This window comes from Geotrypetes seraphini, chromosome 17 (genome assembly GCF_902459505.1).
Source record: "Geotrypetes seraphini chromosome 17, aGeoSer1.1, whole genome shotgun sequence".
Lineage (NCBI taxonomy): Eukaryota > Metazoa > Chordata > Amphibia > Gymnophiona > Dermophiidae > Geotrypetes > Geotrypetes seraphini.
The window spans coordinates 39,821,318-39,843,146 of NC_047100.1; the positions used below are offsets into that span (position 1 = coordinate 39,821,318).

General features: G+C 48.7%; 1 protein-coding gene across 5 annotated transcripts in view; it reads left to right on the plus strand.

Moving 5' to 3' along the window:
* Positions 1–21,829, plus strand: part of DNAH1 (dynein axonemal heavy chain 1) — an 813,109-nt gene that overhangs the window by 188,970 nt on the left and 602,310 nt on the right. For all 5 annotated transcript variants that reach the window (XM_033926650.1, XM_033926656.1, XM_033926654.1 and 2 more), the window contains exons 2-4: positions 7,212–7,405; positions 10,638–10,710; positions 13,599–13,773. In XM_033926650.1, the coding sequence (XP_033782541.1) occupies positions 7,220–7,405; positions 10,638–10,710; positions 13,599–13,773 (434 nt within the window). In that variant the 5' untranslated portion in view covers positions 7,212–7,219. The remainder of the gene's footprint in view (positions 1–7,211; positions 7,406–10,637; positions 10,711–13,598; positions 13,774–21,829) is intronic.

A 21,829-nucleotide genomic window follows, 5' to 3' on the forward strand; every position in this document is an offset into this window, starting at 1 on the left:
CATCAGTCTCTACTACATCCCAATCTGTCATCGCTACACCTGACAGCTTGGTTTCTCTCGGGCTGACCTCTCCAGATAATCTGTCTCAGCCTGTCCGTCGCATTTGGACGCCTCCAGGAAACCGGCCACCCTCCAATGTTACCATCAGAAGTGGACCAGGTTCTCTTCTTGGTGTCTCCTGCATCGCCACGACCCCACCTCATTGGCAGTGGAAACTGTATTGGATTATTTGCTCTCTTTATCCAACGCTGGCCTCAAGTCTACCTCAATCAGAGTCCACCTCAGTGCCATCACTGCGTTTCATGAGCCTATTCTCGGAAAACCTCTCGTGGCTCATCCACTGGTTTCCCGGTTCATGAGAGGCCTCTTCAATGTCAAACCACCTCTGAAGCCTCCCCCTGTCGTCTGGGACCTGAATGTGGTATTATCAGCTCTCATGAAACCTCCGTTTGAGCCTCTTGCCACTACTTCACTCAAATTTCTGACATGGAAGGTGCTTTTCCTCATTGCCATCACCTCTGCCAGGAGGGTTAGTGAGCTGCATGCACTGGTTGCCGACCCACATAAGAACATAAGAACATAAGCAGTGCCTCTGCCGGGTCAGACCACAGGTCTATCCCGCCCAGCAGTCCGCTCCCGCGGCGGCCCAAACAGGTCACGACCTGTCTGTATCACCAGAAGGGGCTCCCTTGCCACCTTGGTTTCTCATTTAAGTCCTGTCTTCCTATCGAAGTCCTAACCCTCCGGTCTTGCACATGCACGACCTGGTTTGGTTTCTATACTCATTACCTGGATAGCTTTCTATACTTGTTACATCCCAGCTCCTCCCTCAGTATCCCATGATCCCTTTATCCTTCAGGAATCCGTCCAATCCCTGTTTGAATCCCTGTACCGTACTCTGCCTGATCACTTCCTCCGGTAACGCATTCCAAGTGTCCACGACCCTTTGGGAGAAAAAAAACTTCCTTGCGTTTGTCTTGAACCTATCTCCCTTCAGTTTCTCCGAATGCCCCCTCGTACCTGTTGTCCCCTTCAGTCTGAAGAATCTGTCCCTATCCACCCTCTCTATGCCCCTCATGATCTTGAAGGTCTCTATCATATCTCCCCTGAGCCTCCTCTTTTCCAGGGAGAAGAGCCCCAGCCTATCCAACCTCTCGGCGTATGGGCAGTGTTCCAGCCCTTTTACCATTTTCGTTGCTCTCCTTTGGACTCTCTCAAGTACCGCCATGTCCTTCTTGAGGTGCGGCGACCAATACTGAATGCAGTATTCCAGATGTGGACGCACCATCGCTCGATACAATGGCATGATGACTTCCCGTGTTCTGGTTGTTATGCCCTTCTTTATGATGCCAAGCATCCTGTTGGCTTTTTTCGAGGCTGCTGCGCACTGTGCAGATGGCTTCAGTGATGCATCCACCAGCACACCCAAGTCTCTCTCAAGTCTGCTGTCTCCCAATAATACCTCCCCCAATTTGTAGTTGAACAACGGGTTCTTTTTCCCTATATGCATGACCTTACATTTGTCCACGTTAAAGCTCATTTGCCATTTGTTTGCCCAGTCTTCTAGCTTGTCCAGGTCTCTTTGTAGGTCCTCACACTCCTCCCTGGTCCTAACTCTGCCGCACAGTTTGGTATCGTCTGCAAATTTTATAACCTCGCACTTTGCCTCCTTTTCCAGGTCATTGATAAATATGTTAAAGAGTAACGGTCCCAGCACCGACCCCTGTGGTACACCGCTTGTGACTCCCCGCCAGTCAGAATATTGACCCTTTACTCCGACCCTCTGCAGTCTGCCCGACAACCAGTGCTTGATCCATCTGTGCACATCCCCTCCCACCCCGTGGTTCCACAGCTTCTTAAGCAGCCTTTCATGTGGCACCTTGTCGAAAGCCTTTTGAAAATCGAGGTAAATGATGTCTATGGGTTCCCCATTGTCCACCCGACTGCTTATTCCCTCAAAGAAGTACAGAAGGTTTGTTAGGCACGACCTTTCCTTACAGAATCCGTGCTGGCTTGTTCTCAATAGGTCATTCTTCTCGATGTGCTCGCAAATGCCGTCCTTGATCATAGCTTCCACCATCTTCCCTATAATTGAAGTCAGGCTCACCGGCCTGTAGTTCCCGGGGTCACCCCTCGATCCCTTCTTGAAGATAGGTGTGACATTCGCCAATTTCCAGTCCTCTGGTACCTCACCAGTTTTCAAGGATAGGTTGCAAACATGCTGGATTGTGCCCGCTATTTCTTGTCTTAGTTCCTTCAGAACCCTTGGGTGGATCCCGTCCGGGCCCGGTGATTTGCCGCATTTTAGCCTGTCTATCTGTTTGAGGACATCCTCCTTACTTACCTCTATGTGATCCAATTTTTCAGCCTGTTCCCCACTCATGAGCTCCTCTGATTCCGGTATATTAGATGTGTCTTCACTCGTGAAAACCGACGAGAAGAACGTGTTCAACCTCTCAGCTACCTCTTTATCCTCCTTAATCACTCCCTTCCTATCCCCATCGTCCAACGGCCCCACCTCCTCTCTCGCTGGTCGCTTTCCCTTAACGTAACTGAAGAATGCCTTGAAGTTTTTCGCCTCTCTGGCCAGCCCTTCTTCGTATACCCCCTTTGCTTTTCTAACCTCCCGGTGGCATTCCTTTTGGCATTTCCTGTGCGTCTGGTGATTTTCCTCCGTTGGGTCCTTTTTCCATCTCTGGAAGGATACCTTTTTGTCCTTTATCGCTCTCTTTACTTCTGTTGACATCTAAACCGGGTCCTTTGATCGCTTGTTCTTGCAGCCTTTCCTGAAACTGGGGACATACATTCTCTGTGCTTCCTGCAGGGTGTCCCTGAATAGGGTCCAGGCGCTTCCCACAGTCTCCATCCTAAAGATGTTTCTGAGCTTCCTCCCCACCATTTCCCTCATAGCAACATAGTTCCCTTTCTTGAAATTCAGCGCAGTTGTTGCGGTCCTCCTTACTATGGGTGTCTCTCTTTCTAATGTGAATCTGATCGTGTTGTGATCACTATTGCCTAGTGGTCCTCCCACTTCTATCCCTCTAGCAGGCCCCCCTAATCCGTTTAGGATGAGGTCAAGAGTAGTACCCCCTCGCGTCGGTTCTTTGACTAGTTGCTCCATGAAGCAGTCCTTCACAGTTTCTACAAATCCTGTCTCCCTAGTGCAGTTGGAGTGACCCGTACTCCAGTCTATTCCCGGGTAGTTGAAGTCCCCCATCACTGTTACACTTCCAGTACTGCATTCCTGTCTCAATTCTGCTTCCAAGTCGTGTCCAACTCCTTCTGGCGCACCAGGTGGTCGATAGTACAGCCCCAGTTTTATGCCCGCACCCTTGTTTCCGGGTAATTTGATCCATAGTGATTCCAGCCCCTCTGCTTTTGTTGCCATATCCATCCCGACCGAGTGGATAGAGTCTTTTATATATAGTGCTATGCCTCCTCCCTTCTTGTGGGTTCTGTCCCTCCTGTAAAGCTTGTACCCCGGCAGCACCACATCCCATTGATTTTCCTCTGTCTACCAGGTTTCTACAGTTCCAATTATATCCAGGTCCTCCCCCTTGGCCACGACTTCTAGTTCACCCATCTTGGCCATGAGGCTTCTTGCGTTTGCGTATAAACACCTCAGGTTCCGTCGTTTTTCTTCCACCTTTGCATTTACCTGGGCCACTTGCTCTTGGATTTCAGGCAATTTTTCCGTTCCCTGTGCTTCTGCTTTGCCCTCAGCCTTTACCCTCTTAGCTTTCAGCTTCTCCACATCCCCGCCACCCCACTTCACCGCTTTTCCTCTGGGTTTTCTAGCCCTACCGGCCCCCTCCTGGGCTATCATCCCTTGAACCTCTGTTTGATCCCCCTCGCCTTGTGGCATCTCTATATTGCCCTCAGCTTTTGCCCTCATGCCACCCAGTCCCCTTGTGTCTCCATGCCCCTTAGTCTCCTCCCAGCAAGCTCCCCTTACCTGGTGTTTCCCTCGCTGTCTGATCGTAAGATCCACCGGTCTCTCTACTTCCTCCTTGCAGTCAGCCCGTTCAGCATCTGTTCTGGATACTGTTGTCCGAAGCGTCAACATCAGATCGGCTGTCGGCTTTCCCCCTCTCCTCAGTTTAAAGCCCTCTCGATCTCCTTCCTCACATTGGCTGCCAGTAGTCTAGTTCCCGCTGTGCTCAGGTGCAGGCCGTCCCGCCGGTAGAGCTTACTCTTTCCCCAGAAGGACGTCCAGTTCCTCACAAAGTGGAAGCCCTCCTCCTGGCACCATCTCCTCAACCATGCATTCACAGCCTGGAGGTCTGCCTGCCTCTTTGCATCTGCTCTCGGTACAGGCAGGATCTCTGAGAATGCTATCCTCCCGGTACTCCGCTTCAGCTTTCGTCCCAAGACCCTGAACTGGTCAGTCAGTGTGGCCATGCTGAAGTTCCTCCGGCTCACATCATTCATTCCGACGTGGATTATCACCGCAGTCTCCTCTGTCTCTGCTCCGTCCAGGATCCTCTCGATCCTATCAGTGATGTCTCGTGTCTTGGCCCCCGGGAGACAAGTCACTAGCCGGTCCTCCCTTCCTCCTGCTACGTGACTATCCACCTCTCTCAAGATCGAGTCTCCCACCACAATAGCAGACTTCCCTCTCCTCAGCAACCTCTTCTGTCTCAGGTCCGTGTCCTCGGTGTAGTGCGGTGTCTCTCCCTCGGGGTCCTGGTGAGTCACGGTCTCCTCCTCTTGCGTGCTTCCTCCGCTAGGTCCTTCCCCGGTGTCACCTTGTGGGTCCTGGGTCTCATCTGCCGACATCCGTCCGTGCAGCTGCTGTTCCTGTTCCTCCACCTTCCTTCTATAGGCCTCCTCAATGAATCCCACAATGGGGCCTGCTCCGTCTGTGTCCTCGGCTGACCAGCTCGTCTCCTCTGTGTTGCTCAGTCCCTCCAGTCCCTCTAGTTCCTGGACCCTGACCCTCAATCTGCCGACCTCCATCCTCAGGCTTTCCAGTTCCTGACACCGACTGCATATGTACTCCCGCCTTCCCAAGGGGAGGTAGTCGTACATATTACACTCTGTGCAGTATACTGGAAAGTACCTCTGGGATCCTGGGTCCTCCATCGCTCTCTTGAAGTGCTGGTGCGCTCCTGCTGTGGGTAAGAGAGAGAGAAGAGAGTAAAGAAGTGAATTACTTGGCGTTCCTGGCTCCCTCGCAAGGCTCCTACGCAAAGGATGCAACCTGTGACGCGGGTGGGGGTGGGCGGAGCTACTCTCGCCGCGACCCCGGTCCAATCAGCCTGCTCCGGCTGCTTCCTCCTGCCTTCCCTCGCTCCTGCCTGAACGTAAAAAAAAGAGAAAAGCAACAAGAAATGCTGCCAAGGCTTGCCTCGTGCCCTGGCTCCCACCTTTTACTATTTTTCACCATGACAAGGTGGTTCTGCGTACCCACCCTAAATTCCTTCCCAAGGTGGTCTCGGACTTCCACCTCAACCAGTCCATTGTCTTGACTGTCTTTTTCCCAAAACCCCATGCTCATCCTGGGGAACAGGCGTTGCACACGCTAGACTGTAAACGGGCCCTTGCATGCTATCTGGACCGTACCAGGGCTCACCGCTCTTCACCTCCAACTCTTTTTGTCCTTTGACCCCAACCGTCTGGGGCACCCTGTTTCTAAACGGACGCTTTCTAACTGGCTTGCTGCCTGCATTGCGTCCTGTTATGCTCGGGCCGGTCTCTCACTGGAAGGTGCTGTCACGGCCCACAGGGTTAGAGCTATGGCTGCTTCTGTGGCTTTCCTCCGTTCCACGCCCATCTAGGAAATCTGCAAGGCTGCCACTTGGTCCTCAGTCCACACGTTCACTACTCACTACTGTCTGGATGCCTTCTCCAGACGGGATGGGCACTTCGGCCAATCTGTGTTACAGAATTTATTTTCCTAATGGCCAACCATCCCTCCTCCCTCTCTGTTAGCTTAGAGGTCACCCATGCGTTAAGAATATGCTGCCTGCTTGTCCTGGGATAAAGCACAGTTACTTACCGTAACAGGTGTTATCCAGGGACAGCAGGCAGATATGCTTACGACCCACCCTCCTCCCTGGGTTGGCTTCTTAGCTGGCTTACCTTAACTGGGGATCACGCTCTCCTCCGTCGGGCGGGAAGGCACTCGCGCATGCGCGGTGCGGCCAACTAGAACTTTCTAGTTAAAAGTGTCCGTACCGGGGCTCCGTCGGTGACGTTACCCATGCGTTAAGAATATCTGCCTGCTGTCCCTGGATAACACCTGTTACGGTAAGTAACTGTGCTTTGTGGTATAGTTAAGGGGGGGTAAATGATTGTGCTAGCCCAAATGATCCTCAAGACCACCAACTACCTCGGCTTTAGAAAACTACTCAAAACCCACCTCTTCCAAGACAGGACCCTTAACGCCCCTTCTTTATTAACCTACACCTCTACCCCTCCACTGAACTACCCCCCCCAGACCTCCCCCTCCCCCCCCTCTTCTACTTCATTGTTCGCAACTTTGATCAATTCTGGTATAGAACCGCTTGTAACTCTATTTAATTGATGTGAACCGCCTAGAACTCTTCTGGGTATGGCGGTATACAAGAATAAAGTTATTATTATTATTAATAATAGCAGTAGTTTCAAACTAAACTTTTTCTGAAAGACAGAAAATATGATTTAGTAAAATATGGGTCATTATACAAAATCATATGTTTGTGTAGCAGCAGCATCCGCAGCCGCCACCATACACATATGTGTTCTACCTCCCAGTTGTCTGTGTGCAACACTATCTAGATATTGGCACTGAAAATTCTTACAAGCTGCCCCAACACTATAACACAGGGGGGATGAGCACATTCTACCTTATCACAGAAAGGCGATATATCAAATACATGACCTTATCCTTGCCCTTACTTTACCTGCAAGATATAGTATATGGCAATATTCAACTGCTATCTATATATAACAACATGGATTATTTTAGGTCAGTAAAAAAAAAGCTCTTTGTTCATTCAGGTTCTGCAGTATTGCATAATTGTATCAAAGAGGTAGTATAGATGATGCTTTGTTTATATCGTGTTGCACTAGGGCATTTAAATCTTTTTATTGCACTTGTTAGTAAATATCTTGCATAGAAGATAAACAGGGGTATCATGTCCAAAAATATGTGATCCAGTGCTAACCATGCTAGTAAGGCCACCTCAACACAGCAAAATATATGGTACTGTCCCTCTTTGATATAGGAAGCAGAATGGAGAAGAGAAACAAAGCCTTGTTGAACACACTAGGGAAGAGCTCGTATCCTCCATGCACAGAAGATCCTAAACCAGGAACCAGTACAGAAACAGCTGAGAGGACGTGCAGGAAATATCCACCTATTAAACAACGAGGTTTTTATTCAGATATACTCGCACCAAATGCTGCAACTCTTCTTGAGGTAAGTGCCACAGTCCTATATCATGCTTGTAAAATGTAATTCTTGCCATATGTTTCTAGAGTATTTGTCATCATGTGTGGAAAACAGTCCTTCCCATATACTGGTCACTAGTTACCAACTTATAACAAAACAAGCTGAATATCAAAAATATCCCAATGTACCAAAAAAATATTCAAATTATATATACCAGAGAAAAGGAACAAAAATATATTACAACTTTAGTCATATACCAAAAAAATGGAGAGAAAGACCTCAGTATTTCCAAGGATAACAACCACCTGGAGATCTCTCAAAAAAACAAACAAACTCCATTCTCTTTTTCTTCAATTTTTCAAAATTTTCCCAATTCATAAACTTCCAATATTCAAAATAGTCCAACAGTTCTTAGTGCACTTATCTGTAAAAGTGTCCTGACTCCAGTAGCAAAAAGTCTTTATCAGGAAATCCACATCTTGAAAATGTAGTTTCAGTGATATATCAAATTCCCTGTAATGGTCTTCTAAATATCATTCCATAGATTTCCCGACAAGGCCCTGTTTCGTTAAATCGCTTCATCAAGGGAAACTATCATGAAAGAAAGCCACTACTTCATAGGCTTTTCACAGGTACATACCTTCTCTCTGGTATATAAATATTTTTTGTTACATTGAGATACTTGTTACCAACACCATGGATGACTTTTTTTGTGTGTATGTTTTTAAGTAACTAACCCCCTCTTTTACTAACAGCGTGGGTTTTAGTGCCAGCAGCGGTGGTAGGAGCAGTTACTGCCGTTGCTGGCACTAAAACCTGCGCTACACGTTACCTTGATTTAAATACCTGGGTCAACAAGATACAGTAACATGGAATTCTGGAGGTTGCTGATGAGTGTGAGACTGATAAGTATGACTGTCCATACCATTGCCAATGAAGTACTCAGGAACGTCTAGCACTTGCAACCAGCTCCATGAAAAGACCAGCCTAACTGATCTCAGATAAACTCAACTAGACCAGTGTTCTTAAACCTTTTTACACCTATGGATCGGTGGAAATAAAAGAATTATTTTGTGGACCGGCAAACTACTAAGACTGAAATGAAAAATCCCTGTTTCCGCTTCGTCCCTGTGAGCTCGGTCCCCGCAAACCATCTGATCCCATCCGCAAAAGCCTCAGTTATGATTTTATATTGAACGTATTTTATTAAAATATAAAAAGAAACAATATTCTGTACAATTGTCATTTTATAAATACAAATAATATAGAGGAAGGATCAATAAAACTCCTGTCTCCCCTCCCCTTCACATATATCCCCTCTACTATCAAGAAAATTGAATAAGCCAAATTATTACAGAATGCTACACAGAAATATCATGCTAACAGAATACCGCAGTCACACATGACAGGAATAGTGTTTGGGGAGTGTAACTATGGCAGTTGCCCCCCTGGTCAGAGAGAGCCCTAAACCAGCTGGAAGCTAAAGAAGCACTGCCTGGGTTTTGCAGTCCCCAGTTATGTATAACACCAGCTCTAGCAAGATGCATATTTCAAATCTGATATATTCTAATCACAAAATAGAAATAAAATTATTTTTTTCTACCTTTTGTCATCTCTGGTTTCTGCTTTCATTCTTTTCACTCTCTTCCTTCCAGCATCTGCCCCTTCCATCCACTGTCTGCCCTCACCCCCTTCTATACGGTATCTGCCTTCTTTTTATGCCCCTCTTCCCTTTCCATCCAGCATGCACCCCCTCGCTCCTTTTTACATGATTCATTCCAACTTCACTGCTCTTTTCATTTTTATCTCTTTCCCCAGATCTAGTATCTTTGTCCCTCTCTCTTTATTTCTCTGCTGATCCCCTTTCCTAGCATCAATCTCTCTCTACTTTCTCATTCCTGTCTCTCCCCTTTTCCCTCATCTGATCTCTCCATTCCACCCTGACCCCTTCCCCTCCTCTAATCTTCCTGCCAGCTGTTTCCTTCCTTTTTTCCTCCTCTCCTGTCCAGCAGTACCCCTTCTCCCTTCCCTCCTCTCCCTATCCAACAGTAACTCTCTTCCCTTTCCCTCCTCCCCTCCCAGCAGCATCTCTTCTTCTCCCTCCCTCCAGGTCCAATAGCAGCTCTCCCTTTATCCATCAGCTTCACAGTCTCCAACAGTGGCTTCCTCCCCTTCTCTCCGCTCCCCTCTGAGCAGCGATTCACTTAGGCAGCCTTGGGTCGTTTGATGGATCGCACCATCAGAGGCGGGCCGTGACTCAGCAAAAGCCCCAAGGCTGTTTAAGTGAATCGCTGCTGTAGACAAGTACTGAGCTGCTGGGAGGGGAGAGAAAGCTACTGTCGGAGGCTCTCGTCGGCCCTACACAAACCAGCAGGAATTTTGCGCACCGATCTCACCGGCCCTGGGCGAACCAGCAGGAATTTTCTGTGGACCGGTGGTTGAAGAATACTGAACTAGATCATAGCGCTAAGTTGCTCACCAAAGCATGTATATAGTAAATTAGATTATCTCAGTTGTTTATGTCTACTATAGTTGATTAGTGTAGCTCAGATGTTTATCTCTCCTCTAACATGTATAGTTAATTAATTATACCTCTGCTGTTCATATGTTCTCTATCTACTATATCTCAGTTGTACCACTAGCTTTCCAAATACATCTTGTTCGTTATGTCTTCTTGACCATACTGTGTATGTACTACTGTAACCTGTTCTGGGCTGTTTTGGTAGGACGGACTTATATATATATATAGCCGTCAGGAGGGACTTGAACAGAATTCTTGAGCAGCTAACATGTAAATTGCAAAATTTGACTATCCTAGTCACAAAAGCAAAGTTTTATGGAAAAAGACATTTTAAAATATTTTTTAGGCATGAGAAATTACACTTACTGTCCAGGAACAAAAATTGTTATGCTGTATAGTGTTATCTATCTAAATTAAACAGCAATTGAAATATCCAAATTAAAAAAACATATTGAAAAATTATTAGTGATTAATGTGGACATATTAATTACATCATTTGGAAGGTGATAGAGCTGTACTTTTTTCTTTATTTATATCCTAACGTTTGACATTCACCTTTATAATTTGAGTCCATCTAAATGTATTTTTTTCCCTTTTACATAGTAAGTGAAATTAGAGGGTGCTTTATATCTATGTTTAAATTTGCCCTTAACCAGGCAGATATGGTATCTAACCTTGAACAAGAAGCTAAATACTGGTCTGCATGTTCAAATAGAACTCTTTTGTGTTTCTATCCAGGATTTGAATACAGGTCCCAAAGTGCAAATAAATTTACTAAGGCAAGCTGATCAGGAGAAGTGTACCCCAAAAGGTAAATGAAGCTAGAAATCCTAAGCTATGAATGCTATATTTGAGAAAAAGCTAATACTTTTTGGTTTGATAATTACCTTTATGAGAAATAAAACACACAGGGCCTATTTATTAAATTATATCAGCTGTTTAATGTATGTATTACTGTGTGCTAACAGTTATGGTTCCAGATATGACATTGTGCATCAATGCTTGTGTTAAACAGCTAATGCTTGAGGGGGAGGGGATGGTTGGGGAATGTATCTTAAATTAACACGGAGGCCATTATTGTGCATTAAAGGGGAAATTCTATAATTGGCGCTTACAGTAGATCAGGCCTGCACAACTTTGGCCCTCGCCAAGCCAGGTTTTCAGGATTTCCCCAATGAATATGCATGATATCTATGTGCATGCACTGCTTTCAAGGCATATTCATTGGGGAAATCCTGAAAACCCGACTGGATTCGGCCCTTGAGGACCGGAGTTGTGCAGGCCTGATGTAGATGCCATATATCAATAAAAATCAATTTCATAATTAGTTTTAATGGCATAATTAATGTGCTTTTAACAAGCTCATAATGGCAAAAATTTAAGGTAAGCACCTAAGTTGGTAGGTACCTACATCTCTGGTGCCTAACCATGTAGGCATGGTTAGAGGCAGATTGGGGGTGTTTTTTAAAGTTAGGTGCTGCTAGGCATTTTAAGGTTCCAGTAGGCCCCTACATTAGGCACCTCAGAGTAGGTGAGGTAAACCCTGGACTACATTAGACACACCTACAATAGGTGCAATTCTGTTATTAACACCTAATGTGTTGCTCAAACGTTTGCTTGGTTGTTGGAGACATGGGCATTTAAGATGGGCTTTTGAGAGGGGTTCTAAATTTTGAATAGGGCATGTGATTTCGTGATTAGGTGATTTCAATTACCCCAACATTGACTGGATAAATGTTACATCAGGGGGTGCTAGGGAGGTAAAATTCCTAAACATCATGACTGCTTCTTGGAGCAACTGGTATAGGAATTGACCAGAGGGGGGAGCTATTTTAGATTTGGTCTACAGGAGGTAACTGTGTTGGGTCCAGTGGGAAACAGTGATCATGATGTTTTCAAATTTGAGCCGATATCTGGAGTGACATTGCAATAAAAATCTACTGTAGAAGCATTTAATTTTTAAAAGGGTGACTACGATAAAATGAGGAAAATGGTTAAAAAAAAAAGCTAAAAGGGTAGGAACCAGACCTGATGTATTCCATGTATTAACACAGGCGGAAAGAAGAGAATACAAAAGCCTTCAAGGTTAAAAGGTGAAATGACAGAGGCTATTAGAGCCAAAAAAACATCCTTTAAAGAATGGAAAAATGATCCAAATGAAGAAAATAAGAAGAGACATAAGCACTGGCAAGTTTGATGCATACATGCTCATTTTTCAAAAAAGATAAGGCATCCAAAAGACAGCATAAACTGGCACTTGGACATCTTACTAGATAAAAACATCCAAATGGGCATTTTCAACACTTAATTTCTGTATGTTTTTTTGGTTGTTTTGTCTCTAGTGTATCTAAATCTTAAGGAGGCGTGTTAGAGGAATGTTTTGGGTGTGATTAGTACTTGGAAAACAGTCTTAGATGTATGGAGTTAGATCTGTTTCAAACATGCATAAGGGTCAAAAAGAACAAGATGATCATTGGAGGTATTAAGGCATGACCCCCCCCCCCCCCCACCGTACTCCCCAGTGGTCACAGATCCCTTCCTACTACCAAAGATCTAAAACCCAGTACTGTCTAGCCTGTCCGAATGGCTTGTCATCAGTTGATCGTGGCAAGGGAATCCCATTCGTCTGGACTGGTTTCTAGAGTTCTGCTGGCTCAGCTGATTGGGGATTTCTCTGCCAGGATCAGCTGAACCAGCAGGGAATACAGATTCTTCTCTCCCTCCCTCACACCCACTGATCCTCGCGTCGCCTCTCAGCTAGATTACTGCAATGTGCTTTTTATAGGTCTTTCGCTAAGCCATATTTCTCCCCTTCAATCTGTTCAAAATTCTGCTGCACACCTTATATTCTGCTAGGGTTGTTATACGCACCTTAATCCTCTCCCCAGGTTGCTTCCCTGGCTCCCTGTCCATCTCCGTATATGATTCAAACTCCTCTTTCTGATCTTCAAGTGTACTCGCTCTGCAGCTCCTCAGTATCTCTCCTCTTTTATTACTTCCTATAACCCCCCACCCCTTTCAGCGGACAAGCCCCTCCTGTTGGTACCCTTCTCTTCTACTGTCAATTCCCATCTCCGTCCCTTCTATCTTACTGCACCACATGCCTGTAACAACCTGCTTGGCTCATTACATCAGCTTCATCTCTGATGGTATTCAAATCCAGAATGAGAACCCACTTATTTGAAGCTGCGTTCAAATACTAACCCTACCACCTCTTCAGCCCCCTCTAATTCCCTCCTTGAGCACTAAGTTCATATTCCTCTTTGTCCTATGTGATTCCACCTCAATAGCTCTCCCTCTAATTCCCTACATGAGCACTTGTTCTGACTCCCCTTTTGTCATAATTAGATTGTAAGGTGTTCTGAGCAGGGACCATCTCTTGCATATACAATGTGCAGCTCTGTGTGCACCTGATAGTGCTATAAAAATAATAAATTGTTGTTGATGTAATGTGGGAAGGAGGGAGAGGAAATGTGTGCCCCCCATGAGCTGCTGACTATGCTCCACGTTTAATCGCACACTTAATCATGATGATAAATATTATTTGAAATGTGGTCCTAATCATTAGTGATGGTACTTTAACAGTTCAATTTGCAATGGAATTCACCATAACAGATTTGCTCTCTTAGATGAGTTACTATAGAATGTTTCATTTTCTTTACATGCTAGAACTTTAATGATTGGTTCTTTATTTGGCAGCTGAAACCTTCCAAATACCAGAGAGCATACAATCTTATCTGGATGCACAGTATTTTGGACAAACAACAGAGGTTCTTCAGAAGACTGACTTTCCACTGCAAGCTTATGAGCCAAAGGTTCAGTTACCCTTTGTGGTGGCTTCCGGAAATTGTCCCCGGAAAGTTGAGATTGAAAGGTAATGATCAAGGAAGATACAGCAGTTTTTGCTTGTAGTGAAAATACCTGCTTCTTTAGCACTCTCCAGACCAGTAGAGGTTAATCTTTACGAATGGGTATATATCCAATCATGACCAGCAGGTGGAGACTGAAAACAAAACTGTGGGACAGTATATAATATACTCCCTTCTCTATTTACATCAGTCTTCTTTCAGTCTCCAGCAGGTGTTGAGTGATCTGTACCCATCTCCCTTGGTAGGGCTGTTGGAATTTGTTTAGGGGGTTTCTAGTCCCTGTTTTTGGCCGGACAGCGCTTGGGCGGGCCCTGTTTGGGGGTCCGTCCGACCTCGGGGGTGTCAAACCCGGCGGGTCTCGAGCGGGGTCCCTCCCCCCACTTCCTCCACCTCCCCACATTTTTTTAGAGGAGCCTCAGCAGTAAGCCTTGCCCCCTAAATCAAGCAAGGCATATTGCTTCGAGAGCCTGTGGAGTCTGTTCTGTTAAAAAAAAAAAATCCTGAGGTAGTGCCGGTCTGAAGGGTTGTTTCCCTTTAAGAAAACTGTATTTTACTGTATTTTTTCATCTAACCGGCACTTTTTTCTAGCTAGGTCGCGTATGGAGCAATTGTGCCCTTCTCCGGGGGAGTGGGACACAATTAGGTCCAGCCGCGAGGCACTCGCGGCCGGCCTGAACTCGGCGGTTTGGGTCGGTGAGGTGGTGGAGCTCCGTCGGCAGCAGCTGCAGGCGCCCAGAGCTCCCCGCCGATGGTGCCTCGCGAGTCAGCTGGGAGCAGTGGGGAAGCCCGGTCTTCCCCAACCGCCCACGGAGGGATTCCCTCTCAGCTGATTTTTTGACAGCTGATGCCGACTTGCCTGTTTTAGCGGCTGGGACTGTTCAGCCTTCTCAGCCGCTACAGGCCATGGAGGGAGCATTTTTGGCGGGAACTTCGCCATTTTCTCTGTCTGGCCCCTCCATTTTGTCTGCAACCTCAGGTGACCTTCCCCCTGTATTGCAAACACAGGGGCAGGTTTCAGCAGGGACCCCTGCTGGGGCAGGGAGTCCCTGGGGACCCCCAGGGGTTTTTTGTCCCCAATTTAATTTATTTCTTTGTGCAGACAATTGGGGGTCCCACGTGCACCTGGGGGGTTTCGGGGGTGGTTTTCCCTCCGCGCCCCCTATGGCTTGCCTCCCTCTTTTCGTTTGGCGTCCCCTCTTCCTCCTCCCTCATCCAAGCGCCCGCGGGGGGGCTTGGATTGCGAATTGGTGGTCGGAGGAGCGTGTTGGCATGGTTGAGGACCTGGCTGCTTTGGCGGGCTTCCAGGATCCTCTAGAGGGGACGCCCGCTGGCAGCGGGGCGGCGGTTTTCCCGTCTTCCAGAGCAGATGCGTCCGTGGTGCGCTTTTTATTCAGAGGGATGAGCTTTTAGACCTGATGTAGCAGGTCTCCTTGGTGCTGCATTTTCGAAGTTGCGCCACCGGAGACCCCGCGTATGGGGGTCCCTCTGCTTCAGGGGGTCTGTCCTGTTTCCCGCTCTTTTCCTGTGCATCAGGATTTTCGGGATTTTGTGTTGGTGCAGTGGCCTACAGGCGCCGTTTCGTTTGGTGTGCGCCTTGGCTCATGGGTATCCCATCTCGGAGGGGGATAGGGCTACCTTAATTACGCCAATGGGGGGCGCGGTGGTCTCGGCACTTCCTAAGCGGCATACCGTGCCTGTTATGGACGGATCTGCTCTTAGGATCTCTGAGGAGCGTACGTTAGAGACACTTCTTAAGTATAATTTTGATGTCTCTGCCTTGGGGGTCCCGGCAGCTATTTGTGTGGGGCTGGTGGCTCGCACCGTGTTTCGGTGGTCTGAGCATGTCCTGGTTCGTGAGTCTGATGACTGGTCCTTAGTGGATCTGGAGGTGGTGAAGTTTGAGATGACTGCCTCGTTCCTCTCGGTTGTTCTTTGTGACTTGGTGCTGCTAAGTCTGGGTCTTTTGGTGGCTGCACGCTGTACCTTGTGGCTTCGCGCTTGGTCGGCGGTTGCCGCGTCCAAAACTGAACTTCCCAAAATTTCCCTTTCGGGGGTTGTTTTTTGTTTAGAGAGGACTTAGATCCGGTGGTTCAGACTCTGACGGACCCGGAGGTGCCCCGCCTGCCTGAGGACCGTGCCCGCCCGGCTTCTCGGGTTGGCATTGCCCGGGGGCATCTGCGGGAATTTCGCAAGTTTCGCCTGGGGCATGGGACTGCTTCTTTCCAGGCTTCCGGTTTTTCCCCGGGGTCGGTTAGCTTAGCGCATGCAGTCTTTTTCAGGGGGCCTGTCGGGGGGCTGGGAGTTTCCCCCCCCGGTTCCCCTGCTGCCCGTCCTGCGCGAGGTCTCTTTGCCGGCGCCCCCTTTGGTTCCCGGGGGTGCCCGGCTTCGCACCTTGTTTCCAAAGTGGGCCAAGATCACGTCCGATCAGTGGGTCCTGGTGGTGGTGCGGGACGGTTATGTACTTGAATTTTATCCGCTCTCTGCCGGATCATATCTAGCCTTTCCATGTCAGGTGGCATGGGAGACGCTAGCCTTTCGCCAGACCCTTCAGCGCTTGCTAGATCTCTAAGCAGTTGTCCAGTGTCCTCTCAGGAGTACGGTATCGGCTGGTACGCCATTTCCTTTAAGGGGCCCTAAAGGGAGGGGACCTTTTGGCCCATCCTTGGTTTAAACTGAGGTCAACAGGACTCTCAGAATTCCCTTTTATTCGCATGGACACACTGCAGTCTGTCCTTCTGGCGGTTCAGCCGGGGGAGTTCCTGACTTCTCTCGCTCTGGCGGAGGCCTACTTGCCTGTTTCCATTCGGGCCGCTCCTCAGCTCTTTCTTTGCTTGGCGATATTGGGTCTGCACTATCGGTTCTGGGTGCTTCCCTTGGGCCTGGCCACGACTCCCCGGACGTTCGCCAAGTTGATGGTGGTCGTCACGGTGGCATTGCAGTCAGAGGGCATTCTGGTGCACCCCTTCTGGGATGACTGATTGTTTCGGGCGAAGTCGTTGCAGGAGAGCGCCCGAGTTACGGCTTGGGTGGTTGAGTTTCTCCGGTCGCTGGGCTGGGTGGTCAACCTTTCCAAGAGTCGGTTGGTCCCCGCTCAGTATCTGGAGTACCTTGGAGTTCTGTTCGACACCTCCTTGGGGAAGGTCTTCCTTCCAGAGGCCTGGGTAAGCAAATTGCAATCTCAGATTCGCCTTCTTTTGGCGTCCCGGTGTCCTCGGGCGCTGGATTTCCTCCAAGTCTTGGGGTCGATGGCAGCGTTCCTGGATGTTGTGTGGTGGGCCCACATGTCTCTTCAGTATGCTCGGCTCCGTAGATGGTCACCCCAGTGGCTCAGTTTGGAGGTCCCTGTCCCTCTGTGAGGCTTGACGCGCTGCAGTCTTCTTTGGTGGCTCCAGACCTCTCATCTGGTCCAGAGGATGAGTCTGGACCTATCGCAGTGGACGGTGCTTCTCTCGGATGCCAATCTCCTCTGTTGGGGGGGCTCAGTGTCTAGGGGCACCTGGTCCATGGAGGAGGCATCCTGGTCAATCAACATGTTGGAGACCAGAGCCGTCCCTCTGGCGCTATTAGCCTTCCGCTCCCGCTTGAGGGGCAAGTCGGTCAGAGTCCGGTCTGACAATGCCACAGCGGTGGTTTATGTCAATCGTTGAGGCACCAAGAGCGCTCAGGTGGCGGAGGAGGCGGCTCGGCTCATGCTTTGGGGCGGAGTCACGCCTTCTGGACCTCTCGGCCTCTCACATGGCCGGGGTAGAGGTTGTTCAGGCGAACTTCCTCAGTCACATCTTAGATCACAGAGAGTGGTGTCCCAGCCCTGTGGCTCTTCAGTTGATAATGCTGGCTTGGGGTCAGTCCCTGATGGACCTGTCGGCCTCGAGTGGCAAGGTCAAGGTGTTCCGCTTCTTCAGTCGTGGCAGGGATAGACTGGCCGAGGGTCTGGATGCTCTGTTTCAACCATGGCCAACAGAGGGGCTGTTGTGCAGGTTCCCTCCGTGGCCATTAGTGGGCAGAGTTCTTCTCCGCATTGTTCGCCATCCGGGTCTGGGGATTCTGGTGGCTCCAGGTTGGCCTCGACATCCGTGATACGCAGATCTGGTGACACTCTGGTGGCGGATCCTCTTCCTCTGCCTCCCTTGGACGACCTTCTGACGCAGGGTCCCATTCCCATGTTCGACCCGTCTCCCTTCTGTCTTACGGCTTGGCTTTTGAAAGGGGTCGCCTTGGTAAGAAGGGGTATTCAGATAGGGTGATTTCTACACTCTTGGGGTCCTGGAGGCTTTCTACCTCTCAGGCTTCTGTGTGGATTTGGCACTTCTTTGAGGGATGGTGCCAGGTGCGGGGAGTGGTCTCTCTTCGCGTTTCTGTGCCTAACTTAGAGTTCTTGCAAGATGGCATGGATAGAGGCCTGGCTTCGGCTTCTCTCCGGGTTCAGCTTGTGGCCTTGTCAGCCTTTCGGGGGTTTGTGACGGGTCAGCGTTTGACAGCCATTCCTGATGTGATTCGCTTTTTGCGGGCGGCCAAGGTGCTCAGGCCTCCCGTGCGGTCCTCTATTCCCTCTTGGAATCTCAGTCTGGTTCTCTCTATTCTGATGCACCCGCCCTTCGAACCGATGGGCGGCTGCTCTTTGAAGGACCTTCCTCTGAAGACGGTCTTTTTGGTGGACATTTCTTCCGCTAGGCGTGTTTCTGAGCTACATGCTTTCTCTTGTAGGGCTCCCTTCTTGGAGTTTTCTAGGGAGCAGGTTGTCTTGAGGCCTGTTCCTTCCTTTTCTGCCAATAGTAGTTTTTCCTTTTCATGTCAATCAATCTGTGGTCCTCCCGGTCTTGGGTAGTTGGGAGGGCTCTTCTGAGCAAAGTCAGCTGAGCATGTTGGATGTTGGTCGGGTCCTTCGCTCTTATGTGCACCGGACCCAGGAGATCAGGAAATAAAATCATCTCTTTGTCCTTCTGACTGGTCCTCTTAGGGGGGCTGGCGCTTCTAGGGCTACTATTGCATGCTAGATCAAGGAGACTTTTGCTTCCGCTTCTCTTCTGGGGCAGCAGCCCGTTCCGGAGTTTCTCAAAGCTCATTCTACTCGGGGTCAGGCGGCTTCTTGGGCTGAGTCGTCGCTCGTGCCTCCAGTGGACATTTGTACGGCTGCGGTTTGGTCTTCCTTGTATTTCTTTGTCAGACTCTTTCGGGTAGATGTTCTGGCGCGTCAGGACGCGGTGTTCGGTGTGTGTGTTCTGGTGTCGGCCCTTCGGGGGTCCCGCCCGTGTGAGGGACTGCTTTGGTACGTCCCATTCGTAAAGATTAACCTCTACTGGTCTGGAGAGTGCTAAAGAAGGAGAAATTAGGTTCTTACCTGCTAATTTACTTTCTTTTAGCTTCTCCAGACCAGTAGAGGTCCCCACCCTGTCTGTCTGTTGTTGTTGTTGTTGGGGCTGTTTCGCGGGCAGTTTTTGTTTTTTGCTGCGGGTTCTAGTATTTTTCTAGGGCCGGGGAGAATTAAAGATCAGCGACTGTGGCTCAGCTGGCGAGCTGTGGGGACATTTTCCTTCTGGCATTTCTCCTCTGCATTTTCCAACAGCATTTGGGTATGTTATTTGTTACTCCTGTTCGGAGTATTGTTTTCTTTCTGTTTTCCAGTTCTTAGTTCTGCTTGGCTATTCGGCAGACTGATGTAAATAGAGAAGGGAGTATATTATATACTGTCCCACAGTTTTGTTTTCAGTCTCCACCTGCTGGTCATGATTGGATATATACCCATTCGTAAAGATTAACCTCTACTGGTCTGGAGAAGCTAAAAGAAAGTAAATTAGCAGGTAAGAACCTAATTTCTCCTTCCCATCACATTCTCCATAATATGAAAGAGCACCATAACATTTTTGAAATGAGGGAACTGGGGGTAGAGGGGACAGTGGAAGAGCTGCTGGACAATGTGATGGAAGGAGGGAAGAGAGAGGGAGAGATGCTGGATAATTGGAGGGAGGTAAAGAAAATGAGAGATTGTACCTCTAGGGCATGGAGGGGAGGAAGAAATGTTGGACACCGGGAGCAGGGAGAGATGGAAAAGAGAGGTATTGAAATGGTATAGGAAGATGCTAGGATGTGTAGGGAAAAAGCAGTTAGTAGGAGGAAAGAGAAAGAGGCGATGCTGGTCTACTTGTACAAGGGTGGGTGGAGTGAGGTGAGAAATTGGGAATGGGAAAACTATGTGGGAGAAGCAATGGGGTTGTCAAGGAGATGAGACAGAGGAGAATAGTAAGTACAGAGTAGAGAGTTGCGCGGGGACAGAAATTCCACCTGTCCCCGTGAGGAATTCCACCCGTCCCCGCGAGGAATCCCTCCATCCCCACCCGTCCCCGCGAGGAATCCCCTCCGTCCCCGCCCATCCCTATAAGCTTCAGAAATAGTTATTTCATTTAATTATGCTACTGAATTAAAGGCTCTGGTAGAAACCCATTTACAAATCAGCAAAGAGACTTTATTAATTTGGAAATATTAATTGGGAAGAATACACCAGAGCCTCTAATGTTTATAAATTTTTATCAACACAACTAATACACTACTTTATCCTGAAGCAAAAAAATAAATATAATTTTTTTTCCTACCTTTGTTGCCTGGTTTCTGCTTTCCTCATGTTCTCATTCAATTCCTTCCATCTACTATCTCTTCTCTCTGCGTCTTCCATTTGCTCTGTTACTGTGCCTCTCTCTTTCTCCCCCCCCCCTTCCAAATTGGTCTGGCACCCATCTTCTTCCCTCCGCTCCCCCCATAGTCTGGCATCTCTGTCAGCGTCTTCGCCCCACTCTCTCTTCCACATTTCCTTTCAGCGTCCTTCTCCCCCCCATCTTCCTCATGTCCTGTCAGCGTCCTTCTCCTCCCTCTGTCTTCCCCATGTGCTTTCAGTATCCTTCTCCCCCTCTGTCTTCCCCATGTCCTTTCATCGTCCTTCCCCACCCCTCTGTCTTCCCCAGTGCTTTCAGCTTCCTTCTCCCCCCTCAGTTTTACCCATTTCCCTTAAGAGTCTTTTCCTCTCCACTCCACCTTTCCTCCCTTTCTCCCTCCCTGCCCCTTACCTTCGTGGCGCTTCCCTGCCCGCCCGACAACAGAACAGGCTCGGTCCGACAAACCTCCCTGCCCTGAATCCAGCTGCTGTAAGAAGGTAATTTAGATTCGCGGCTACAGGGCAGGGAGTTTTGTCAGACCGGGCCTGTTGTCGGTCGGTCGGTGCAAAGCGCCACAAAGGTAAGGGGATCTGGCTGGCTCCTCACCTCTCCCTAAGGTTGCCCCGGGGCGGACCGCCCCCCTTTGGTACGCCACTGCCTCCCTTGAATTTTTCATACCTGCCCTGCCGCAGCACACAGCCGACCGGAAGTCTTCCCAATGTCAGCGCTGACGTCGGAGGGAGGGAGGGCTTTGCTTAAGCCCTCCCTCCGATGTCAGCACTAACATCGTGGAAGACTTCCGGTCGGCTGTGTGCTGCGGCAGGACAGGTAGGGAAAAGAAGACGAGTCTCGCTGCTCGAGTACATCGGAATCCTTGCGACCCTAGGGGGCGCCTCCATGGGATCCCTGCGACTCTAGGGGGCGTCCCCACGGGATTCCCACGACCCTAGGGGGCGTCCCCACGGGATTCCCACGACACAAAGGGGGAACCCGCGGCATTACCGTCGTCCCCGTTCCCGTGCAGCTCTCTAGTACAGAGGGTAAAATGCATCAATGGGAGTAGAAGAAAGATAGAAAGGATTAGGAGGTCAGGAAGGAACGAGAGGGGAATTGGGAGAACTAGAGGCTAAGAGGAAAAAAAGGAATGTTGATAGGTAGTTGAACTGTAAAAAGAAGGAGTTCAGAGACTGCAGGGTGAGGAAATAATTGGTTTGAGTTGACAGAATGGTAGATAAGAAAGAAAGGAAGGAAAGAGCTTACACGGAAAGATCAATATGTCAGAAACGGCTATAGAGAAACTGAGGCCAGCATGATGAAAAAGTAAAATGTGCACAAAAAGTGGAGAGTATGGCATAGTGGTTAAAGCTACAGCCTCAGCACCCTGAGGTGGATTCTAACACATGCTGCTCCTTGTGAC